Source organism: Marmota flaviventris, chromosome 2 (assembly GCF_047511675.1).
Source record: "Marmota flaviventris isolate mMarFla1 chromosome 2, mMarFla1.hap1, whole genome shotgun sequence".
Taxonomy (NCBI): Eukaryota; Metazoa; Chordata; class Mammalia; order Rodentia; family Sciuridae; genus Marmota; species Marmota flaviventris.
Genome location: NC_092499.1, coordinates 198,245,606 through 198,269,860, shown reverse-complemented (window position 1 = coordinate 198,269,860; position 24,255 = coordinate 198,245,606). Strand labels below are relative to the sequence as shown.

The window sequence follows — 24,255 nt, the reverse complement described above, 5'->3', positions numbered from 1 at the left end:
TACTCTCTGCCGTGCAGAGCAGTGGGAGCAGGACCTGGACCAAGAGTCCCTGCCTTCTCATGCTTTGAAAAGAAGCAAAACTGTGGGCTTCTAGCAGTACCTCTCCCCCTCGCCACAGTCCACCCTGAAGTCCTGTGCTTTAAGAGGAAGTAAGGCATCAGTGGGGGTGGGATGGAGCACACAGGTGCCTTATTGCCACTCTTGGCTTCTGACAATAGCGGCTCGTGACAGAAACCAAAAGTGAAAGACCCTGAAATGTCCAGCTGTTCTCTGAGTGTCAGAAATGACCAGCATCCTGACAGCCACCTTCCTGCTGCGGCCTGAAGCCTTACCTACCTCAGGATCGGAAAAGGCCTCTCTCCAGTCGCTCGCGGGCCGGACAGGGCGGATCTGATAGGAGGTGAAGTCCCCAAGGCCTCCCCAGTGGAGCAGACACAGTGGACCTGAGCCAAGGGCCAGGCACCACCAGGGACTCCTGAGCCTGCAGCCACATCTTGTGACCCTGTTTCTGCCCAGACTTTTGTGTGCTTCAAGTACATAACTGTCTCCTCCCAAGTTCCTAGGTGCCTTCAAAGGGGCCTTGGGAAAGTGCTTCTTTCCCTCAAAACGAGCCTAGAAAATATTTAAAGGGAAATTAGATCTGCTTTACTATATAAAGTCTCTGGGAGAGGACATGTCCTGAGAGGTCCCGAGCAGCACCCTACAGGGCCCAAGGGCTAGAGTTACACTCTCATGGTTCTAGCCAGTCTGGCTACATGCTAGCTGAGTCACCCTGGGCAAAGCACTGACCTTGCTGGGCCCCCCGTGTTCTTATCAGTAGAAAAGATAAAAGCAACTTACAAAAACAAAAATATAAAGCCCCCCCCCAAAAAAGCGACTTAAAATAGTGCCTATTGCACAAGCAGTACTCAATTAATGTTAGCTTAAAAAGAAATTCTGAGTCAGGCGCACACCTGTAACCCAGCTGGGCTCGGGAGGCTGAGGCAGGAGGATCACAAGTTCAAAGCCAGCCTCAGCAATTTAGAGAGGTGCTAAGCAACTCAGAAAGGCCCTGGCTCTAATAAAATACGAAATAGGACTAGGGATGTGGCTCAGTGTCAAGTGCCCCTAAATTCAATCCCCAGTAACTCCCAAAAAACAGAAAAAAAAAATCTGCAAGTATTTAATAAAATAGTTCTTTGTTCATTGTTGTTGTTGTTGTCGTCGTCTAGTCTTTTTTTTTTTTTAAACAGATCCTGATATGTTACCCAGGCTGACCTTGAACTCTTAGGTTCAAGACAGCCTCCAGCTTTAGCCAAGTAGCTGGTATGACAGGCCAGCGTCACCACTCCCAACCCAGTTCCTAAATTTTTAACTTGGCTGTGCATGTGCAGGTCTATCGTAAAACTTTAAAAAAAAACACAAGCAAATTCTTCTAGAAGACAAAAGGCATGCATGGGAACACGCCTGGAGTTGGGCAGGAGCCCCCAGGCCCACGCCAGCACTCACTAAGCTGACAGGAGCTGCGCACTGAGTTCTCCCTCCGCCGACCTACTTCACTTGGGCGTGTTCAGGCTTATGTTTTGGCTCCTCCACCCCAAGGTGAGCTCCCCGAGCAAGGGACAGTAGGTTGGCCTCTGGTGTACCTCTGAACTCTCTGAGAAAGGGACAGTGCATTGGCCTCTGGTGCACCTCTGAGCTCCCCAAGCAGAGGACAGTGCATTGGCCTCTGTGCCAACGAGCCTGGACTCTGGGTCCTGCTGCTGGGTTCCACCAGAGCAGCTGTCCTTGAGCCTGCCCCCCTGTGCCTGCCTCTGGGGAGGCAGCAACCCTTCCTGGAAAGAGGGACTCCCCTGGGGAGAAGCTCCCCAGCAGGCATGGGCAGAAAGGTGGCTGTCAGGACACAGGATGCCGGTCATTTCTGACACTCGGAGAACAGATGGACATTTTAGGGTTTTTCTGTCACTGCAGCACTGTGGACGGTCTTTATCAAATCCCCTGCCTGGGCCCCCTCACCCAAGTTCAAACCAACAGGGCAACACAGTCACTCTGCAGGGTAAGGGGTACTAGAGACGCTCAGAGGGGCAGGGCAGTCTCACCACCTAACACAAAGGGCCGACTCCCCGGCGGCTCCCACCTAGAACCAAAGACTGAACCTGCGAGCTGTGGGGACAGCCTCTGCCCACCGGGGAGCAAAGCCCACGCTCTTCCTTCTCACAACCTGAGCCACTCTCAGCGGATGGCTGTCAAGGGAAGGACCAGAGGTCTCTGCAGGATGGTCCCAGAAGAGTGAGCTGGATGATGGACTCAGCTCCTGGTGCACTTGCTATGTGGGGCAAGCACTGCTATCCCTGTCACCTACATCCCAGTGCACGTCCCCACACTGTGCCAGCCTACAGAATAGGAATTCTGGATCACCAAGACCGCTCACTTTCCCACGCTCTGATCAGGACATGGGATCAACAGGCTGCCAAGGATTCTTCCAGCTCTTCAAATAAGAACAACAACTCCTGCCCACCCCTGGGACCCGGTCTCCCACCATCCTCTCCTCCCTGCTCCCTGTTCTAATCACACACCAGGTCCACCCTTCCCTGCCTGAGCCTCTGCTCTTGCTGCCCACTCTGCCCAAACCTTTGCACCAGGCCCACCACCACCTCCTGATGGAGATGGCTAGCCCAGCGGACTCCTGGGTGTGGCCCATCTTCCCAGCCATGGTGTCTGCCTGCCTATTCACTCCCGTGTCCCCAGCACCCAGGCTGAGCAGGCTGCAAATGTATACTTCTTTGAATGAAAATTTAATAAAAGAATTTCCAGCAGATTTCCAACAAGAGCCATTAAAATCCAAATATGATACCTCCTATCAAACCCAGTGCCCTATCAAGGAATTTCCATCTGGTCTCCTGACAAAGCACTGTCGGGATTCCTAATAAGGAAGTGGGTTACTTTGGAATTCACACTGTTCTTTGATCTGCAAGACCTCAAGCAACATTTCAGAATACAAACTGCATTTTCTGTGTATTCCTTGTGGGGTATAATTTGTGCTGCGTGTATTTAAACAGACTCCCCTATGCATTCTCCAAACTGCAGGGGCAGGGGCGGTCCGGTGTGTGCCTCATTTAACCCTAAGGGAACTTGCCAGGAGAGGACTGCAATATAAACCTGCTCATCCCTGTCTACCTGTTGTTCTGAGCGCAGGGGCTCTGCCCCAAAGGGAACTGCTATTAGCTGAAAGGCACTTCCCGGTGTGTGGCGGAAATGGGGAGGGCAGAGATGCTGGGAGGGGAGGCTCACACCTGTCAAAACAGCAGCCCCTGGTAATTTCCCACGTTAGCTACAGAGAAAAGGGAACAGGAGGGAACTACCCAGCAGGATGATAAGAGATTCATTTACCGGCAATCTGGGAAAATACATCTGATCCCTGAAAGCATTATTTTGAAAAGCAATTTGCACAGAGATTTAATTTATGACGGGAAAATAAAAAAAGGACGGCAGCACTTAAAATAGCCCGGGAATTCATTCCGATGCCAGTTAGATCAACAAAACCACTAAAGTAGGATTATTTTCTAACGTACCTGTAAAAAAACTGAAGCCCACACATTATCAGGCTTAACACAGCACAGGAAAACATTTCCCACTACGAGATCAAGGGTTGGTATCACAACAGTAAACAAATCACAGCCATACCAGCGAACAACAAGAGGAAAAATCAGCTTTTAAAAAATGGTAATAATAATAAAAATAATAGCCATACCCTCCACCTCTTTTCTTATCCAATGACAGTGTCAAAGGTTCGGGTGAAGCTACATGTTCAAAGCCTGTTTTTAACGCCCACCTGTCGTGTTGTCCAAAGAAACGGGCATCGACCTGCCCGTCCTTATCCCTCAGGGCTTTTGCAGGCCAAAATGGAAACCCCTTCAGTTTTGCCCAGACCAAAGGATGTGGATTGCTCTAGAAGAAAAACAGAACCCAGAGTTGGCACACATTTGGCAGTGAGACACACTTCCCGGCTGGGGAGGGCGAGATGGCGGAGAGAAGGCGGCCACAGAGGCCCAGGTGGGGTTCCCCAGAGAGGGGGGCCGCGGTGCCTGCACAGAGCTGGGGAGGGCTCCAAAGGGGAGGGGACAGAACCTGAGGACAACAAAACTAGGCTGGAGTCCTGGCTCCACTGTCACTTGGATGGCTGTGAGCAAGGCACTCGCCTTCCTGCACCACACAGAGCCCTGACGCCACTCTCCCCCCAAGTGTGGGCTGACGTGCCCTGGGTCAGCACAGAGGGCAGCAGAGGATGCGTTTATTCTTTTCATTTTCTTTATATATTTTTAGTTGTAGATGGACATAATACCTTTATTTTGTCTATTTGGTTTTTTTATGTGGTGCTGGGGATCGGACCCAGGGCCTCCCACGTGCCAGGCAAGCGCTCTGCCACTGAGCCCCAGCTATCCAGGTGTTTATCTCCAAGGGCCTGAAGGGACATAGGCACGTTTTGATTCTCCCTTCACTTGCCCGGTCATGCCCCTCCAGCCCTCCATCCCCACCCCTCTACCCACCCACCCCCCATACACTTCTCTCTGATAAATACCAGTTGGCATGCACAGGGCCCTGGCTTTGACCTCCAGAGTCACAGAGGGCAAAAATAAACACCACTTTGGAAATTCAGATCCACAGTAAGAAACCAAGGTGTCTTTAGGTCCTGCAAGAACCATGATTTGTTCTCTCCAAGGAAACTAAGGCCACTTGGGGTGAAGATCTCACTTCACCTTGCAGCCTGCCATGGCCTCTGTCCCTGAGCTGGCATCTACTCTGCCCTCATCCTTCACGAGGACAAGGTGACTGTCACAGAGGATAAGATCAATACTCTTGTTGGGCAGGTGGTGTAAATGTTGAATCTTTTTGGCCTGGTTTGTCTGCCAAGGCCCTGGCCAATGTCCACACTGGGGAGCTGCATTTGCAACATCAGGGCTGGTAGGGGGGGCTGCAGCAGCAGGTGCTATGTCAGCAGGAGGTCCCTCCCCTCCCTCCCTCTGCCCCAGAGAAGAAAATGGAAACCAAGAATCCAAGGTTCAAGCATAGGCTTTGGTCTTTTTGACAGCTCTTAACATTTTCAATAAAAAGCTGAACTTTGCTCTTTGCTAATTAAAAAAAAAAAAGGAAAGAAAGAAAGAAAGAAAATACCACCATGGACTGGAGGAGAATCTATAACATTAATCCATGAAAGATTTCTAACCTTCTTAAAACAGGCCCAAGAAGATTTGTGGATGACACACTCATCAATACTCTCAAAACTCTCAGCATTATTCATGCACCCTGTGACCCACATCATGCATGTCCTGTCCCCCACATCCCACATCCCCCACCTCCCCCTGCCTGCATCCCACATTCCTACCAAATTCCCTTCGACTCTGGGTTCTGCAGTTCTCCCGGGTTAACTAGTTCTTGCACACGAACAGCCTAGGAGGCTTATTCTATCTAGGTTATTTTATCAGTAAAAACACGTATTAGAACTTCATCCAAAGTTTCGTCTCCTAAGCCCCCTGGAGAAGGCTGAGCCATCAAAGACAGAGTTCAGAAAATGAAATAAGGAAAGTAAATCCAACTTACACAAGGCTCGCAAAACCAGTTATCTCGTTTTTGGCAAGCAGCTAGATAACATTCTGGACATACTTCAATTTCATTCATCTGTAAAACAAAAATACATTAGAATATGTCAACCAGGAGCCTCACATCTGGGAGGCCTTCATAAATGCTTGATGGGTTTTTTTTTAAAGTGTTTGTGCTTTTATTTGAATGTCCAGGGATTTTTTTTTTTTTTTTTTTTTTTTTTTTGGTGATTTGGCTGTTTGCTGGATTTGGTTTTTAAGACAGGGTTCTTGCTGTGTTGCCCAGGCTGTCCCAGAACCCTGGGCTCAAGGGATCCTCCCACCCCTGAGGAGCTGGGACTGCAGGCTCACACATAGTTTGCTTAATGATTTTAATGATCTGGGCCACAGTGGGAACACCTTGGAAATAGATCCCACCTTGGCACCACCATCACATTCTGGACCAAGGACACCCCAGGTATCCAGCCCAGACTCTCGCCCCACAACAGCACATTCCCCACGCGGGGCCCAGAGCCACAGAAATCTGAACTTGCTTCAAAAGCTTCCAGAGACTTCCCTGCACTGGGTCTGCAGGCAGGTTCCTCACCCCTCCCCCGCCCCAGGAACTTGGCAAGGTCTGAGGCATTTTGGATGGTCACACCTGGGGGGTTCCCAAATACCAGTCATGCCAATTTGAGAAACTAACAATGAAACCTAAATACCTGAAGCACACCCTGGACTCAGCTCACCTGGTACCAGCGCCGCTCTCCAAGCCCTTCCGGCTGCTCTGTCCCCCAACACACCATGCTCCACTTCCATTTCTAATCACACCATCCCTACTTTATTTCCAATGACAACAACCCAAAAATCCAACTCCTTCCCTGTCCCTTTCCTGCAGAAGACAGCACACTTCTCGAGTAACTTCCAGACTCAGAATGTACAGCCAGGAAGCTCCTTGATCCAACTTCACTGCCACCATTTCCTAGCTCAGTAACTTTAGGAAAAGATGCTCCATATTCCCTGATCCTCCCCTCTTCTTCGGAAGGAAAAGGGTGCCATCGGTACCCAACCCCAGGGTTAATAAAAAACACGGAATGAGCCAGATGACACAGTAGCCACAGAAGTGAACAGCTGTCGAAGACTTGGGGAGCTGTGGCCTTCTGAGTGCTCTCTGAGGATCGACTCAACAATGCCCAACGAGGGGAGATTTTTCTTACCACCGTTTTTCAGGAGGAGAAAATGAGGCCCAGAGAAGTTGAGGAACCTGTCCAAGGGCCCAGCACCAAGGTGGCAGGGTCAGGAAGTAAACCCAGGCAACCAGGCTCCAAGCCCTGAAGCTCCCCCACCGCATGGTGAGCTGCTGCGACTGTCTCCCACGTCAGCAGCCCCGATTTTCTCTTTATCACCTATCACCACGCCAGGGGCCACTTACTGAAAACCAACTGACTTAACTGGTGACCAAAGACATGAGTGAATGAAGGGAGGGGGCATCTCCTCCCACCCCACTCAGCTGCTGGGCTCTTCCAGAGGCACACCGCACAGCCACCTGTCATCCAAAAAAGGCAAACTGGTGACCACAGTGAGGGAAGACCACCTCCCCGCTGTCCGCTCCCAAGCTGTTGTGTGAGGTGTAACCGCTTTTCTGGAAGTCAACCGGGAAGCATCTACCTAGCCCTCTGCCCTGTTCACATCCTCCGACCTGGTCACTGTGTATCTAAACATTGTGCAAAGTGACCATCAGAAGCAGATGGGACACCCCAAGACGGAGGGGCAACGGCATGCATCGTCACCTTAGGTAAAGTGCTGTCACAAGTAGGTTCCACTCAAATGACAAAAAATGCCCGTGGGTACTACGCAGCCAGGAAAAATTCAGTTCTTCCCATGTGTTCAATTACCCAGAAAATAGAAAGTACTCGAACTTCAAGTGAAAAGGCAGTTTAGAAAATCTCACTTTCTCTCTCTGTGGACACACACAGAGGCATGTGCCTCGTGGATGCTCCCCAGCCATCCCAGGCAGGTCCTCTTAGGAAGGAAGGGACAGATGCACAAAGACGGGTCTCAGTTTGCTATTCTTACAAAGGGATCTGGTAAAGAACGCCGCCGCCCCCCCATCACTCTGGTTGCCATCTTGTCCCACCACACGGAGTCTCACAGCTCACAGACCCAAAAGGTCCAGCACAGCCTGCCGGGGTCCATAGGACAGCCACTCCAGGACACCCCGGCCCCCCTACGGAACCTTTCACCCAAACCTCATCTTCAGGAGGACAGAAAGGACACCGACTCCAAGCCACAGGCTATGCAGCCAGGGCCAGACACAGCGAGCTCTAGTGACAACCAGGAAAAGAGCTCAGGACCCCGGCAGTGGCCAGAACCTCAGGAAGAAAACCACAGAGGAGCATCTTCTCCCTGAGGCCACTGGGAAACAAAGGCGCTCATCACACTGCGGCCCCTCTCCTATCGCCTTCACTTCCTTCAAGAGACGGGACGCGGTCGGCCCCGCAACCAAGCCCACGGTGGCCAGGGCCCCCCACCGCGCCTTCAGATCCCAGCACCCAGCTCTGGACGCGTCTACAGGTCGGCGGGAAACACATACCTCGTGTTCACAGATTTTGATGACTACTTTTGCTATTTGCGTCAATTTGTGATTTCCTAGGGGAATAAGAAAATAGGATTAATTCTACCGGAAACACTGTAACACCCCACCTTGCAGTTACATGTCCCCTGACAACATTTAGCTCGCTTTCCTCCAGCAGCTGACCAAAGTTTCTGCTTTCTAATGTCAGTTCCGATTATTCGCCCTTCAAGACCAACCAGTCTTTGATGCCTCAAGGTCATCTCCCAAACCGAGCAACTGGTGTGGCTTTCCCCAGATCATGGATTAATATCTGAAAAAGGTGTTGATCTTCTACAGGCTCAAAAGTCCTGGAGAGGAGCCTTACTGTACCCATCACCCCAGACTGCAGCAACCCAAGAAGGCAGCGGGGACGTCACCACGTGGCTGGGCCAGGGGCTTCCAAAGAATCTCCAGTAGCCACAGCAGAAAGCAGGGAAGAGCGTTCAAGCTCAATTATCAACTAAGCCAAGGTCAGGTTCTTCCACCAGGACACTCATAACAAAGAAGAAACCTGGACAGGTCTAACCCAAATCCTCACCTTTGCTCTAAAGCAGGGGATGAGGTAGTTAAAAAAAAAAAAATCATGCTTTCTTTGACCCTTAGAATATTTTCAGAAATTTTACATTTGTTGACAAAGAGATTTCACACACACACACATATACACACAAGCGCACGTGACCTAGATATCCAACTCTTTAGGTCTGAGGACCCTCTAACCAACAAGCCCCGGGAGCTACCAACAGCAGCCTCTCCAAACAACCGGGAGAGTCCCTGCTCCCCTCACCCCACTGCCCATCCCCGCGGCTGCTGGTCTTCTCCTTCCCCTGACCCCACTCACTCACTCTCTCACATGCTTGGTGGGCCTCTCTGCTCACCGCCCAGCGCCTCCCCTTTCTCCCGGCCCTGCAGTATGCGGGCTCCTGCTCAGGGAGCCCCCCTGGAACGCTGGCTGAGGGTCTGCACTACGCAGAGAACAAGGGCAGACGCACCCCGGGAGGAGTCACCTCCGGGTGCAGAGATCAAGCACATACAAACAGCACCACTCGGGAATCTGGGTGATGCAGCCAGGTCAGTAGAGAGCCCAGGACAGAGACCTCCAGTGACCTGGGCCTCAGGGAAGGAGTCTTAGAGGCCGAGAGGCTGAGGCACAGGGAAGGCCAGGGAGGCGGAGGCAGGTGGAGGGTCAGCCACAGGCACCACCCAGCACAAGCACAAGCTGACCTGCAGACCAGGGCACCAGGTGGGCAAGACACGGAGAGACCCGCCCAGCCAGAGGCAGACAGAAAAGAACCTTAAGGAAGGTGCCCAGAGGAAAATCAGATGGAAATTCTCCTCCATCCTCCACATCCACAAACACACAACCGTCAGCACTAGATCCAGCACATAAAGGGCTCCGGCAGCGAGCCACAGAGTGCAACAGCCCAGCTGAAGTGAACAGTCGGGGGGTTTCACCCCAACACACAAATCACTGTGAAGTACATGAAATGACCACTCAGTCCCTGGCCATGGGGAAAGGGCAAATCAAAGCCCCTGGTGTCATAGGAGACATTTCACGTCACCCAAGAACGGCCTCGTCAAAAAGCCAGGCAGGGCCAGGATGTGGGACGCTGGACATCACGTGTCTGCCCGTGGAGCACCCTGACATGAGCTCTGTGCACGCACTGGGACAAGAGTGCTCATGAAGATGACCCACTCGATGGTGCAGCACCAGACAGCCAAGAGCCACGGGCACACCTGCCCAGACCACGGGCACCACAGGAGTCCCCGGCAGCTTCCTCTACAACAGCCCAAAGATGGAGACCACCGGAACGTCCATCATTAACCAGGGGAAGGGACCGACCTCGGCGTGCTGACCACGGGAAAGATCACCTGGCAACTACAAAGGCGCGATCCTCAGTTACGCCAAATCCCAACGCAGGGTGTGCGCCCCCACACCGAGAGCACCCCCAGCCCCGTCCATCTGGAACTCTAGGCCAGAGAGGGAGAGCAGAGCTCCGGCAGAAAGAGGTGACTGCGAAGCCTCCACCTGACCTGAGGTGTGGCCCTGCGCTCGTCCAAGTCACTGAACGTGCTCATGAACCTGCGCATTTCCCTGACATTTCCACCTCCGTTCAATTACGGAGTTTGGAGAGGACCGTGAGAGCGCACACCACGCATCACGGAGCCGCGGACGTCGGCTCACGCCTTACCGTGCACGTCGCCCTGGCCCCGTTCACACGCCACGGCCATGCGCACACAGTGTCCTCGGTCCCCCGAAGCCTGATGCTCGACTCTGAAGCCCGGTTCTTCGCGAGGGGCAGCAGAGCGCGCACCAGGTGCGGGGTGCCCTCTCCGGGCGCCACGCAGCCACTCACCCCCGTTATAAATGATGCAGTTGTGCAAGATCCACTTGGCGTCAGCTAGGAAGGCCTCCGTGCAGCCGTACATTTTCTTTTTAGCGTTCTGGGAAGAGAAGCCACGGGGCACAGTAAGCAGTGGCTCCACCCCGAGCAGATCCACCTGCCCCTCGCACCATCCGCTCACCACCACTCATTCCCCATGATCCTATTATTGTGAGATCTATGACCCTATTTTAAAAAATGCACCACTGAATTCATTACAGGAACTTGAATTTTCTCATCTTAACGCTGCTGTCATTTGTTAAGAGGTTCCTTCCAAGAAGAGATCGATTTCTCTATTTGTATTTATTATAAAGACAGGTCTCACATGAGCCTCCTGAAAACTCAAGGAAGCACACATCACCATCCCCACTTCACACAACACTATGCCAACAGTATGAAAGATGTATCCTCATTCTTCTTTGGTGGGACTACTAGGGAAGAACCCAGGGGCACTCTACCACTCAGCCACATCCCCAGTCTTTCTTTTCATTTTTTATATCATTTTGAGTCTGGGTCTCACTAAGTTGCTGAGGCTGGCCTTGAATTTGCGATCCTCCTGCCTCAGCCTCCTGAGTCACTGGGATGTCGGTTGTGCACCAACACACCCAGCAATGTGTCCTCTTCATGGATACTTTTCATTACCCATACTGAGTTAATGGTTTGCGATCAGCACCATGGTGGTGTGCGCAATCTAAAGTGTTACAAATATAATTTTCACCATGGAATTTTAGCATGAACTCGGAAAAACACCTCCGGGCATTAACAAAATAGCCTTATCGGCTGAGAAGCCGATTCTAAGAAGCCACGTCCTTATTGCTAATCTGGAGGTTTCCCAGCTACTTAAATGTTCTCTTCTTCCTTCCTGCTGCTCTCATTAGCACCTCCAAAAGAAAGAGAAGAGGACGTAAGGCGCGAAATCGATCAAATCGCTAATTCCTAGAAGTACGGCTCTTTCAGGTAGAAGCTGGAATCACTCCCAGAAGAGCAGTGAGCACATCTCCCAGGGCCCCCCTCAACCCCCGGAAGGACGTCACAGGGGAAAGGAAGTGAGCGGACCAAGAGTTCTTCTCTCCAAATAAAACTGATCTAACTTGGAAGTGAGGGGCTGCCTTGGCATCTCCACACCCGGGGGCCAGCACGGGAGGCTCTGCGGCGGAGGCCAACCTTTTCCAGTGTACAAAGGTCCATGGGGTGGAAAATATATTCTGCGTAGTCGGGATGCTGTTCCAAGGGAACGGGCTTCTGGAATGCATCTGTCTGTAAGAGAAAAGGTACACATGCACAGGCCAGGAAGACCACGCTTCAGCCAACATGGGACCGAGAAGCTGAAGAGAGCCTCTCCAAGACTGCCAGGAAGGAGGCCGCGGGCAGCTCCACTGGCCACCGTCCCAGGCTGCCTGGATGTTGGTGATCCTGGGCCCAGATGAACTGCTTGGGGTTTTGTTATTTGCTTCGCTATCAACATACACCCAAGTAGCAGGTTCTGTCCCCTTCCAGTGAGGCTGAGAGTCCCAACACACCAGGGGTCACTTTAGAGCTAGGCCACACCCTAGAGGACTCATCACCAAAAGTGACTTGAGGGGGAAATGTGTTCACACCTAAAGATGACACATCAGACAAAGTCTCTTGGGTGCCAACAGGTGTTTCTGATACGATGGGAAATCTAGACAGTGAGATTCCGTTCCTCTTTTCAGAGGTCAAATTGCCTTCGGTACAAGAAGTGTGCAAAAAGTCTTCACCCATTTGCTTAAGCTCTAACTTGACTCAGCTCAAGATGGCTGGGTGGTATTTACTTAGTAATTCTTTTCTTTTTAAATCCAAAGATTTAATTAAATACCAAATTATACCCAACCAAAGAATCGGAACAGATTTCCTTTTGCAATCACCTGTGTTCACTTTAATCCAGAATGAAAGCTTGACCACTGTAAATTTAAAAAATGCTCCAGAGCAGGGGTATGGCTCATGGGAAAGGCACTTGCCTGGCGTGTGCCAGGCCCCGGGTTCCAGAATGGAGGTTTCAACAAAATCGGCGACTTTACATCAAACAGAGTGAGAAAGTAAAGCTTTCTTCTATTTGTCCTTTGGTTTAAAACTTGACAGAGCTAACAAATCTACATACTCTGTTCTTTTTGTAAATAGTAGGTCACGTTCAATTCCTCCACAGTAAAAAAAAAGATTTTAAAGATTTTTTTTTCTTTTTTTATGGTTCCAAGGATTGAACCCAGGGCCTCATACATACTAGGCAAGCTCCGTCCCTGGCCCAAGATTTTTGTTTTTTAACTAAACTAAAGCTACTAGCACAGCTTTGCTTCCATTGATTGAGATTTAATTCAAGAGATAAATAGGTAACTACTTCAATATCTAACTGGCACATCTTAAATTTCATCATCATATCAAATTTCAGAATCTCTCAAAGCAAAACTTTTATTTGTTTAAAGAAACAAAACCACAGTGGTCACTAAAAGCAGCGAGATACTCGGCTACTGCATATGCCCTTGACTTAGAAAGCAAACCCAAGGACAGCACAGAGGGTGCTCTGGGCAAATCAGAAAGGAGGGACCCGTCCTTCAGTTTCTTGAGATTCATCTGGAGGGAGACAGAGTCCTAATATGTCCATTGTATCATCATATTATTTTTGACAGAAGATATTCCTCTGCCATTTTCCTGAAAACTATCATAATAACAACAGACACACCTAGGGTATGGCGGGCCCTCCCAGCAGGGTGCCATGTGAGGCACAGCCAAGCAAAAGTAGCAGAGGCTGTGCAGCAGGACTCATTTCACAATTGACGGAACTAACCAAATTCTCACCCATTATGGAAATCTCCCTGGTTCCACACCAGACCTCAGTTATAAATAAACTGGGACGCCCTCCTCTCCCTGAAGCGGAATTCATCCAGGCTGAGGGAGGGAGCACGCAGCCCTCGGGGCCAGGGGGCTGTGAAGTTCTACTTCTCAACCCATCAGGACTTTAAGGCCCCGCTGAGGACCGGACCCCGTGGGGACACAGAGAGCTCACTACAGAGAACTCACTGGATGTCACCGTACCTGATGTTTACTTGACAGATTTAAAATGGGGACACACAAGACAAGTCCAAAGAGCCCGGAGAGGGATCTGAAAAGCAAAGCCGACGAGCAACGCGGAAAGCTGCTAACAGAACTAAACGGAGTCTTATCTTCATTTACGCTTACACCGGCGGACCGATCCTCTTACCCCTGGCTGTTTCATTTTCTGAATGGCAAACTTGAGCAGGTAGGAGAGCTGTTCAATGGTGAGCATTGTCATGGCTTTGCTCTGGGTCTCGATGCACTCTGCTACTGTAATCTTCTACGAGTCAAAAATCATACACACACATCCGGTTAGAAAAAAGAAAATCACAGAGCCACGGGTTTATTCTCCTTCTACTTTTTCTTTTCTTTCTTTTTTTTTTTTTTAACATACACATAAAAAGAGATTCCCATCTAAATGTGAATAGCTGTTTCCCTTGGCAAGGACTCCAATCTACCAGACCAAAATATACTGGATCTGTGGGTAGACATTAGAAAGCAACCACCCACTGACTACCTTACAAGGAAGTGTCTCCAGCTCAGGGAGACGACAGGATCTGGGGGAGGTTGGGGGAGATGGGAATCTGGAAAAGCATCCTTATCCCAACCTTGGTTCTCAAGAAGGGGATGTGAATGGGAAGGTCACCGATGCATTCGGGTGGGGGGGGGGATCTCCTCACAAGATGAACTATCATCAGCTGCTAATCTCGAGCCTCTTGAGAGTCAGAGCTATCGTGCAGGAACGTGGCCCAGCACTGTCTGATGGCAAGAGACAGGCTCCCTGCAGGAAGAACCCAGGGGTGGAGTGGACTAATAATTAATAGGACTCCATTGTTCATCAGCACTGATGTGAACTCTCTTGGGATTCATGGGCACATTTCCAAAGGGCAGAATCTACCTGTCTGTCCACACAGGCAAGAGATGTCATTTCATAAGGGAAAATCCCATCAAAGAGGAGACAGAGAGAGATGACGGAAAGTGGATTCTGCCATGGGACTGTGATACCATATCTCGGGGATTCAAAGGCCCATGTCCCAGCAACAACAAAAATAGCGTCCGCTCCTAAGTCATGAAATGTTCCTCAGCCATCTGTGGAAGGAGCGCGGATAAGTGTTCTTGGATAATCTGGACTGTTTCCACTCTTCACTTCTCTGGGAACTCTCAGATGTGTCTGGCTGGTTGTTGAGGAGAAGGACCACCCAAGAGTCACTAGGAAGTTAGAAAGGCTGCACGATGCACGCATCTCATTCCTGGGCTACCAGAGCCTGAAGAGCTAGTCTTGCCTTACCAGGCGACCCTGGAAGAAAATCAGGCTGTGGATCGTGCACGCAGAACTCCTGATGGTTTGAATTCCAGACTGATGCTGGGCTCCACCCAAGGAGAACACTCGGGTTACATGCCCAACTGTCCCTCACTCCCTCACCCCCTGCTCCTTCCTCCTGGCTGGCACCGCCTGGAAGTGCTACATGAAGCCCTTAGGAAGCCTTTGTTGCATAGGAACTGAGGATCGGAAGCTCACCCTGAGGCCAGGGTAAATCAGCTGGAGAATGAGGATAAAATCCTTCTGCTTGACAAAGAGATGCCAGAAGTGTCTTCCTCTTAGACTAGGACTCTTGTCTATCACACATGCTACTGGAGCCCACCTAGGGCCTTGAGGGGGACACGTGGTCTCAGGATGAGATGGAAAGGGCCTGACTGGGCACCAGCTGGGACGGCCCCATCTCTGGGCCCTTCCCACACATGCTGACAATAAACCCCACCGCTTTAGGCACAGTTCGAAGGAGCTCTCCCTGCAGAGGAGGCGTCCCAGGGGAACCACTACCTGTTCTGCAATGGGATAAAACAAATGGGAACAGTCGCTTAGGACCAAGGGACACCGGTGGAGGTTCCAGGTGGCGCTCTGGGTGTAGCAGAACCAGACCTGGCTCCAAACACGCCCAGCCCACCTCTGTCTCCGTAGAAGAGTGACCAAGGGAACCAGCAGCCATCTTCCAGCCGTTTTGGAGGCAGAGTGCCACCCCAGGGTCGTCACCAGACCGACTCGATGCCTGATTTCTTTTCACCTATTTTCTATTTTCCTCCTTCCCCTGCACAGAAGTGGTGGCAGGGACACTATCTGTGACTTGTTTTCTTTTCCACAGAAGACACCCGGGCAGCCCCGCCACGGCTCCCCAGACGTGTCTTCATGTGAGATCTGAGGCCAGCGTGCCTTGGGATCCAAGAGACATTCTGCTCTAAGTGACTTTCAGATGACTCTCCTTTTCAGCATTCGAAAGAGCCTCCTAGTCCAGAGTGGCCAAGAACAGATGCCGCCTCAGAACCCTGCAAGTCCAGGGACTGGTCTAATAAAGAGCGGGAGCTTGGCTTCGGACAGCTCTTGGCTACCCATGAAGCCTATGCTGCCTTCACTGCTCCCCTGCTCTGCCCAGGCCGCACCCCTGCCCGGAAGGTTCCCCCAGACAGCAGGGCCCACCTCCATCAGCTCCTTCTCAAATCTCAGGGGGCCTTCCAGGCCTGGACATTTAAAATGCAACGCCCTGCGGCTCCTGAACTCCCTACTCCCCATCTTCAGTTTGCAGCTTTCTTCAAACTCATTATTTCTAACTTGATTTTCTCTTCTGTCCTTTTCTGTTAAAAGGAAAGTGATCCGTGCCTACTTTTCTGAGCACTATCCGATCTCCCTTAGAAATACTTGTTGCATGAAAGAAAGACTCAGATGGCACGGCCACCACCCAGAACACAGGACCCAAACTGGGCGTCCCAGGTCGGCGGCGGCTGCTGATCCCATGACGCAGCAGGGCACACCCAAGAGAAGCTGTGCGAGAGCGTTTCAGATCGTGTGAACTGTCAACGGGTTCAAAAGTTATCGTGTAAGACGGGCATTCGAGAAGGAGCAGACAGCGGCAGAGCTCGAAGCGACTCAAAGACTCGAGAAGAACCCAGACAATATTCCATCACTTCTCCAAGAGCTGCAGGACCGCAGCCAGGGGCAGATGCTGGACCAAAAGGGGGGTGGCCAGGACAGAGCGGGTGGGAGGCAAGAAGTGTCTCTTTTCCCCTTATCTGGGTTATTGGAAAGTTTGTAAGTCAAAGGAAGAGAAGAGAGAGGAAACGAAGCAGGTAATGTATTCATTCGTTGGGAACTAACCTCACATTCAGGACAAAACCAGTCCCCCTCTGGTTCCGATGTCAGTCTCAGACACTTAGCGTGATAAACCCGGGGACAGAGCTCACAGCAAAGGACTTGGCCTTCCCGGTGACAAACCCAGCAGTAGAAATCATTCCGTCCATCCTGCGGTACAACATCAACAGGGTCTGTGGTGAGTGGCTGCTTCATATAGTAAAACGGACCATGTCTTAGTTCTGACTGAAATGTAGGCAAGAAAGACAGGTTTGGTTTCAAAACAAATGTGCATTCTCAACAGGAATTTGAACAAGTACATCAATAACAACACAAGAAAATCACAGCATTTCACATCTGCTAAACAGTCGAGCTAGCTGCGGTTCCTCTACTGTCCACAACATTAGCAGGTCATTGGGTAACTATGAGGGTCTTTCCTCCCTCCCATTTTAAAAGGCCATAGACTGAACACTAGTGTCTCAGAGTCACCAGGTGGCCCTGGCCTACGTAGGTACAAATTTTAACTACCGCTAAACAGCCCCATGACCTTGGACGGGTCTCCCCACCTCTGGGCCTCAGTTTTCTCATCTGTAAAATGAAGGTGAGTTATCTAACGTCACGGGATTATGGGGCTGTGTTCAAATGAGAGGATAGAATGTATGGAATTAACACGGTGCCACCATCACCAATGTCGTCCCCATGGTTAAGAGCCCAACGTACACAAGTTCACGTTTACAAAGCCAACCAAAAAAATGTGCAATCTGCCCTGGGAGTCTTCATACTGTAGGCACTTAGAGAATATAGCAATTGGATTTGAGTGACCAAAAAATGATCTTCCATTTTTAAGGCCATCCCCAAGGCACAAAGTCATGAACCAACAAGAACCTTCCTCAAGTCACGTCTCTTGAACACTTTAGGCCCCTGGAGTTGCCAGAGAGCCTCAGCCTTCATTACAAACAACACAGGAAGATGACTTGGTGGCAGGTCCAGGGACACCAGAAATACAGGAAAGCCATCCTCCAAACACATAAAATCACTCAGAAGAAACTCATTAGGAAAACAGCCATCACCCTCCAATACGGAATCCTATTTAAACCTATGATCAAGTCCACGGGAAGCATCAAACAGCCCGGTAACTAGCGGTGTGATCGAGAAAGCTTGGCGCACAACTGTAACCCCAACTCGGGAGGCTGAGGCAGGAGGATCAAGTTCGAGGACAGCCTGGGCAACTCAGTGAGACCCTGTCTCAAAAAACTTGTTTTAAAAAGGGCTGGGGCCAGGTGTGGTGGTGCACACCTATAATCCCAGGAGCCTCAGGAGGCTGAGGCAGGACGATCACAAGTTCAAAGCCAGGCCAGCTACATAGCAAGGCCCTCAGGACTACTGAGACCCTGTCTCAAAATAAAACATAAAAAGGGGGCTGGGGATACAGCTCAGTGGGTAGAGTATTTGCCTTGCATGCACAAGGCCCTGGGTTCAATCCCCAGCACCATAAATAAATAAATAAAGCACAAGAAGGGATAGGGATGTGGCTCAGGGTTCAGCACCCCTGGGTCCCATCCCCACTACCAAAAAATAACAATGATAATAAAACAGGAAGAGTGCAGTGTGACCGCGAACCTCCCTTACTTGCAACCATGTCTACCGTCAAACACAAGCCGGATCCTTTTGGCCTTGTTTTTGTTTTCTTGATGCTGGGGACTGAGCAGAAGCCAGGTGACTGATCCTTCAGCATGAAGTTTCTCTCACACCCCGTCACTAGCCCATCCCCCACTGTCCCGGGTGGCTGTCCCAGTCTCCAGACTCCCTCCTCTCCTGGGGCAGCCCTGGGTGCTGAGAACCAGCTGTCTGATTAATCACCTGTCACTCAGATCCTTTCCTTATCTGCTGCTTGTAAGTGTTACCTGCTCCATAAAAATAATCTGATAACAAACATGGAACACTTTTAAAAGCAAATCATTTCAGGCAAAATGAGTTATGATTTTTTCTTCCCCACAGGGAAGCAGCCAAGCAGGCAGGTTACAGCCTGTGATATCATGGGACAGTTACAGGTCCTGAGAGCACATGTTCTTATTCTCTGCCCTTCCATGGGCTGGCATGACAAGAAGAGTGGGAAAGACCCTTCTGTTCACTTCTGGAATCTCTTCGTGCACACCAAGAGCCGGCAAACGCTTTCTACAAAGAGGTGAGGCCTGGCAGGCCACTCGGTCTCTACTGACAGTGCTCAGCTCTGGCCATGCAGTGCAGCCACAGAGCTGTGTGCTAATAAAACTTTATAAAAACAGGCTCCTGGGCCACAGGCAGCAGTCGCCAACACCTCGTCTACATCCACCCGAGCACGGGTGCTCTGGACCTGCACTTGTGTGGTAGAGTGGAGGCCACAAGCTCCAATGCTTGCAGAGGCCACTCAGGTGGCACAGATGAGTGACAGCACCTGCATCAGCTTTTGTCCTGCATTTGCAAAGGAGTGGGGCTGACTGCAAAGCCCGTGAGAGCCACACAGCCCTGGAACCAGCCGGACCCCGGAGTGAGGAACCCTCACCAGCCTGGACGTGAGTGGGATGGTGGGCAGAGCCCACGCCAACCTATGGGGTCCCCACCAACTGTTCCAGCGGTTAATATGCTGCCTATTCCAAGCAAGGACTGCTGTGAGAAGTGCTAGTTTGTGTTTTTGTGGGTTGAGGTTTTTCTATTTTATTTTATTTTTTTTTGATAGTGGGGAGGGAACCCAGGGAACCCACCTATATGGCAGGCAATAGCTCTACCACTGAGGTACGTCCCCAGCACAAAATAAAGTATTTTAAAGCTCTTCTTAAATCCCCGCCCTGGGGTAGGTGTGCTCCACCAGTAATCCCAGAGGCTCAGGAAGCTGACGCAGGAGGGTCCCAAGTTCAAAGCCAGCCTCAGCAACTTAGCGAGGCCCTAAGCAACTCAGGGAGACCCTGTCTCTAAATAAAATATTAAAAATGGCTGGGGATGATGTGGCTCAGTGGTTATGCGTCCCTGGATTCAATCCCCAATACCAAAAAAATTTTTAAAAAAATTTTTTTAAACTCCTCCTGGGGATACAGCTCAGTATTAGAACAAATGTTCAGCCTTCAGAAGGCCCTGGGTCTGATGAGTACCACCACAGAATGAAAAAAGTAAAGAAAAAAAAAGAACAGAAAGCCTCCCTCTAAAAGTCCTGAACTCCCAATACGTGAAAAAGAGACAAAAAAGTGCTGCACTTAAACTTGGCTCAGCTCTTGATAATCACAGGTCTCCATCAAAAATGGAAATGCATGGTCTGTTTTTTACAAGGCCAGAATGGCTTTCTTTCAGAACACTGGAAACAGAAAAAAACCTGGGGGCGGGGAGACATAGGTCAAAAGTCCCGCCCCCTCCCCCCAGAGGTGGAAGGGTTGAGCAGAGCTGACTGCTAGTGACACTCTAGGGAGGGGTGGGGAGTGGGGCTGCAGGCTGACACCAGCTCAGCCCAGCGTCTGCAGGGCAGAGTCTACTCAGCCCTGGCTGATGCTGGATTCTGCTGAGTGCTTCGGTCTAAATCTTTGTGTCTCCCTCAAAATTCCCAAGTTGGTATCTTCTAGAAGGCGGTGCCTCTGAGCACTGATGAATGGGCCTTATCCAGGAGGATACCAGAGAGGCCCTCGCCCTCTACCACAGGACACCCTCTATCACACCTCTATCACAGAACTCAACTGTGATGGCGCCTGATCTCGGACTTCAGCCTCCAGAAATTCCTGCTGTTGGTAGGTCACCCACCCATGGTGCTTTGTCACAGCCAATCAATCAAACAGCTAAGACACTTAGTGTTTATAAGAACACAGAAATGCAAGCTTTTATTTGAAATCTCACGATCCTCAGGTTGGTGACTGACAGAAATCATGACATATTGGTCAAACCAACATATGGGGAAGGGGAGGGAAAGGAGAGGGAGGAATCCAGGGGCCGGGGCTGGGGCTCAGCGGCAGAGCTCTCGTCTAGCACGTGCGAGGCCCTGGGTTTGATCCTCAGCACCACATAAAAATAAATAAACAAAATAAAGGTATTGTGTCCAACCACTTCTAAAAAATAAATATTAAAAAAAAAAAAAACAGTAGGTATCCAGTGTTTCTTGTAAGTTCCCTATGAGGAAAACAGAGATTGCACATGAAGAATATTGGCCCTACTCTGCCAGCATTTAAAAAAATGCTGTTAGGAATGACAGGGTCAAAGGTCAGGGACATCTTCCAGTTTCAGTGAAGGTCGCTCCATCTTTGCCAACAAAAGTCTCTGGGCCTTTGTGCCTTGGAGGTTTGGATCAGAAATGCAAACGTGCAATGGACCTTAGGATGTTCTAGTCCAAAACCCTGTTTTAGGACATAACAGAAGCTCAAAGAGAAGGCCACTAATGTGGCCACCCGGTGAGTCCCCCAGATGCAGTGAACTGGAAGGATCCTGTGTCCAAGAGGAGCACCTCCCCCATCTGTGGATACTGGAGAGGACAGGAAGTGTGCTCAGGCCCTGTGTCCCCCGCCCTGGCTCTGCTGTGTCCATGGCCGAGTGCCTTCTACATCTCACCCTGTGTCAGGCCCTGAGGTGACAACAGCCCTGCACATTGGCTCCTTCTCTGAGGCTGCTAGTCCAAAGCAGGGGACACCAACTTACAGACACATCAGTTGGTCATGAGGTTTCTGTGCCACAGAAACGGTCTTCACACAGGGTAAGAAGGCAAAGCAGCAAATACCGGAGCGGATTAGCTTCCAGAGAAAGAACTGTGAGCAAATTCTTAGAGAACAGTGGGGACTCCCACAGTGGGTGTGTGTGGGTGTGCATGGGTGTGCATGGGTGCACGGGCAGAGGGAGGGGACAGGAAAGGACAGCTTCCGGCCAGGAAGGACATCTGCTCTCAGGACTCCCTAGGAACTGGAAAGGGAGTGTTGGCTCAGGAAGCCAAACTGGTGGCTTAATTAAGGGCTGAGGGTTATCTGACCGCCATTTTCTTTCTAATAGCTCTGAGATGGCTCCGGGGCAACTGCAGCAGGTCCTCACCAGCTTCTGGGACAGAAAGAGCATTTCAATCTCTGTGTTTTCAACTGTAAAATGTGACGCACACGGCCATTCCTGGCACAAACATTCAGACTGACACAAATGTTTGCAACAGCAGGTGACATGGGGCAAACACTGCTTCGGTATCATCATCAACGCTTTTTATTTCCCCAAGTATTTTTTCCAAGAGCCCCTGAAAACACACGTGGGACCCCCAGTTGCTCCTCCTCCGATGGGATCCCTAACTGACGAGGCAGCTACCAGCCACAGGCAGCCACGTCACTTTAAACAGAATGGAAAAGACCAAGTTGCTCCCTGACACTGGTCGATTTCGAGGGCTCACAAACCACACGTGACTGTGTCGGCAGCAGACCGCGGGGTCTAGGACACTGCCACAGAAACAGCCTGCCTCCCAGGTCGAATGTCAAATCACACTCTGCTCTTGCCCTGTGTCCATTAGCTCCATGAGTCTCCACGACAGCCCCGGGGCCTGAGCAGCAGCGCCAGGACGCCCAATTCCGTGAACAAGGAAACCAGACCCACGGAGGTCCACGTGCCCACAGTCACAGGGCCAAAGGCAGAGCTGGCAGTTCGCTCTATAATTTTGAGAATGAAAATAGATTTGCGCTGGACACACGCCTCTCCCAGGCCGGGCACTTAGCGTGGCAGGGCTCTTCCCGTGAAGGCAGCAATCTCGTCTAATTCGACCCTCCATCCCCAGGGCCCACTCCAGTGCCCGACAGAGCACAGAACAGATGAGCAGGCCGCCAGGAACCGCAGCTCAAGAACCACTCAAGGCCCCCTGACCTCGCAGTCCACACAGGGGTGGACACTTCCGCCAGTGAGTCCACAGTGCTCTCACGTCCCCTATTTGGAATGTCTAAGCTGCACCAGAGAATTTTAGAGCCAGAAGGTTCTCTAGATGAGACTCAGGGTGGTGAAGAGGTTTTCCCAGCCTCTGACAATCCTGTCAGCCAAGGGGACGGGACGGGGAGCCTGTGCTCAGGAGAAGGGGAGGTGACCCTTGGGCCATGCCTCTACCAGGGGCCCACACCCTTCATTTTACAGATGAGAAAACGAGACCGGCAGGGAGCTGTGTCGCCCAGCACTGGTCAGCAGGGGAGATCCTCAGGCCACCGGGAAAACAGTCCTCAGAGTACGACAACGTGAAGCCAGGGAGAAGCCCCAGCCCCGAGAACAATATCCTCATCTCCTCTGGGTCACTGCTCTGTCCCCAAACAGATCTGAGAACCCCTGGAAACCTCACACAGCCCCTCTGCGCTGCCCTTTCTGCACATGCAAATGGCAGGCAGCGCCAGGGCAGCCTGCTGAACAGATGCCAAGCCTGGCCCCGAGGAGCGGAGCACGGCTGTCCGCTGGCGGCCCGTGCCACGCCGCGCCCGGCCGCGGCCTTACCTGCTCCTTGCTGTTGCTGCTCAGTAAGCCGGGCTTCTTTTTCTTTTTAATGGGGCTTGTAGAGGTGTCCTGCGGCGAGTGGCCATTGGAAGAATGTGGGGGGCTGGGGAACTTTCTTTTCTGGGCTATTCTGTCTGCAGAGCCAGGATCTGAAAGAGACACACAGGACCACACATTTTAAAGCACCAGGGTGGCCAGGGTCCCACAGGAGGGAGAGTGTGATGGGGTGCATTTTTCCCCAAACTCAAGGTCATTTGCAGGTATACTCCTCCTCCTAGAATATACCTGCCCCCCTTTTTGTTGTCGTCAAGGATGCGCATGACTTTTTTTTTGGGGGGGGGTACTATGGATTTAACCCAGGAGCACTCTGCCACGGAGCTACATCCCCAACCCTTTTTTAAAATTTTATCTTGAGACAGGGTCTTGCCCAGGCTGACCTTGACCTTATGATCCTCAGCCTCCCAATGAGCTGGGATTACAGGCATGAACCACCACACTCCACTCCCACGTGATATTTTTATGAAATCTTGGTTGGTTGCCAAAACAAAAAAAGTTCATGGCCCACAGGCCGTGACGACACCAGATAAAGTGAGCAACAATCCCACATCGGGGTGGGAATGAGCCTCCACCTTGCACACTCATCACCGGTCCCGACTGTGTCCCTGCTGACAAGGCCGCAACCAAGCTCCTAGGAGCCGTCACATAGTCACCCGCGCTGTTCGCATGCCCAAGAAGTCCTTTTCCACACCCACAAAAATGGCCAATCAGGAAACGATGAAAGGCAGGTCACCAAGGCCACACACCAGGGCAACGACAGCACCTTGCTCTGTGCAGAAAAGGAGCGCTGCTGTGTATGCTCACAGCTGACAAAACAGAAGGGGTAAAAAGAATGACCCTGCCCACCGGAAAGTTCTCCCGGCTGTCAGCAGTGGGCACTCTGAAACCTTCCTCCCAAGAAATCAATACAAATTACATTCTTATTGATTCTCGCCTGAAAAGTACCAGCCCCCCTCTTACCAGACCCCCCTCGTTTCCAGCCTCCCTCCCAGTCAGTGTCTCAGTGCATCCTTCTACCACCGTCCATTCAGTCTT

The 24,255-nt window shown here is 51.1% G+C and overlaps 1 protein-coding gene across 22 annotated transcripts in view; it reads right to left on the bottom strand.

The window, feature by feature from the left end:
- Positions 1-24,255, bottom strand: part of Zmynd8 (zinc finger MYND-type containing 8) — a 111,586-nt gene that overhangs the window by 43,479 nt on the left and 43,852 nt on the right. For 16 of the 22 annotated variants that reach the window (XM_071609024.1, XM_071609023.1, XM_071609027.1 and 13 more), the window contains 8 exons: positions 23,164-23,312; positions 16,747-16,965; positions 13,765-13,878; positions 11,715-11,807; positions 10,524-10,611; positions 8,149-8,204; positions 5,578-5,655; positions 3,812-3,927 (listed from right to left, as the gene is read on the bottom strand). In XM_071609024.1, the coding sequence (XP_071465125.1) occupies positions 3,812-3,927; positions 5,578-5,655; positions 8,149-8,204; positions 10,524-10,611; positions 11,715-11,807; positions 13,765-13,878; positions 16,747-16,965; positions 23,164-23,312 (913 nt within the window). The remainder of the gene's footprint in view (positions 1-3,811; positions 3,928-5,577; positions 5,656-8,148; positions 8,205-10,523; positions 10,612-11,714; positions 11,808-13,764; positions 13,879-16,746; positions 16,966-23,163; positions 23,313-24,255) is intronic. The other 6 variants (XM_071609030.1, XM_071609033.1, XM_071609025.1 and 3 more) reach the window with 2 other exon arrangements.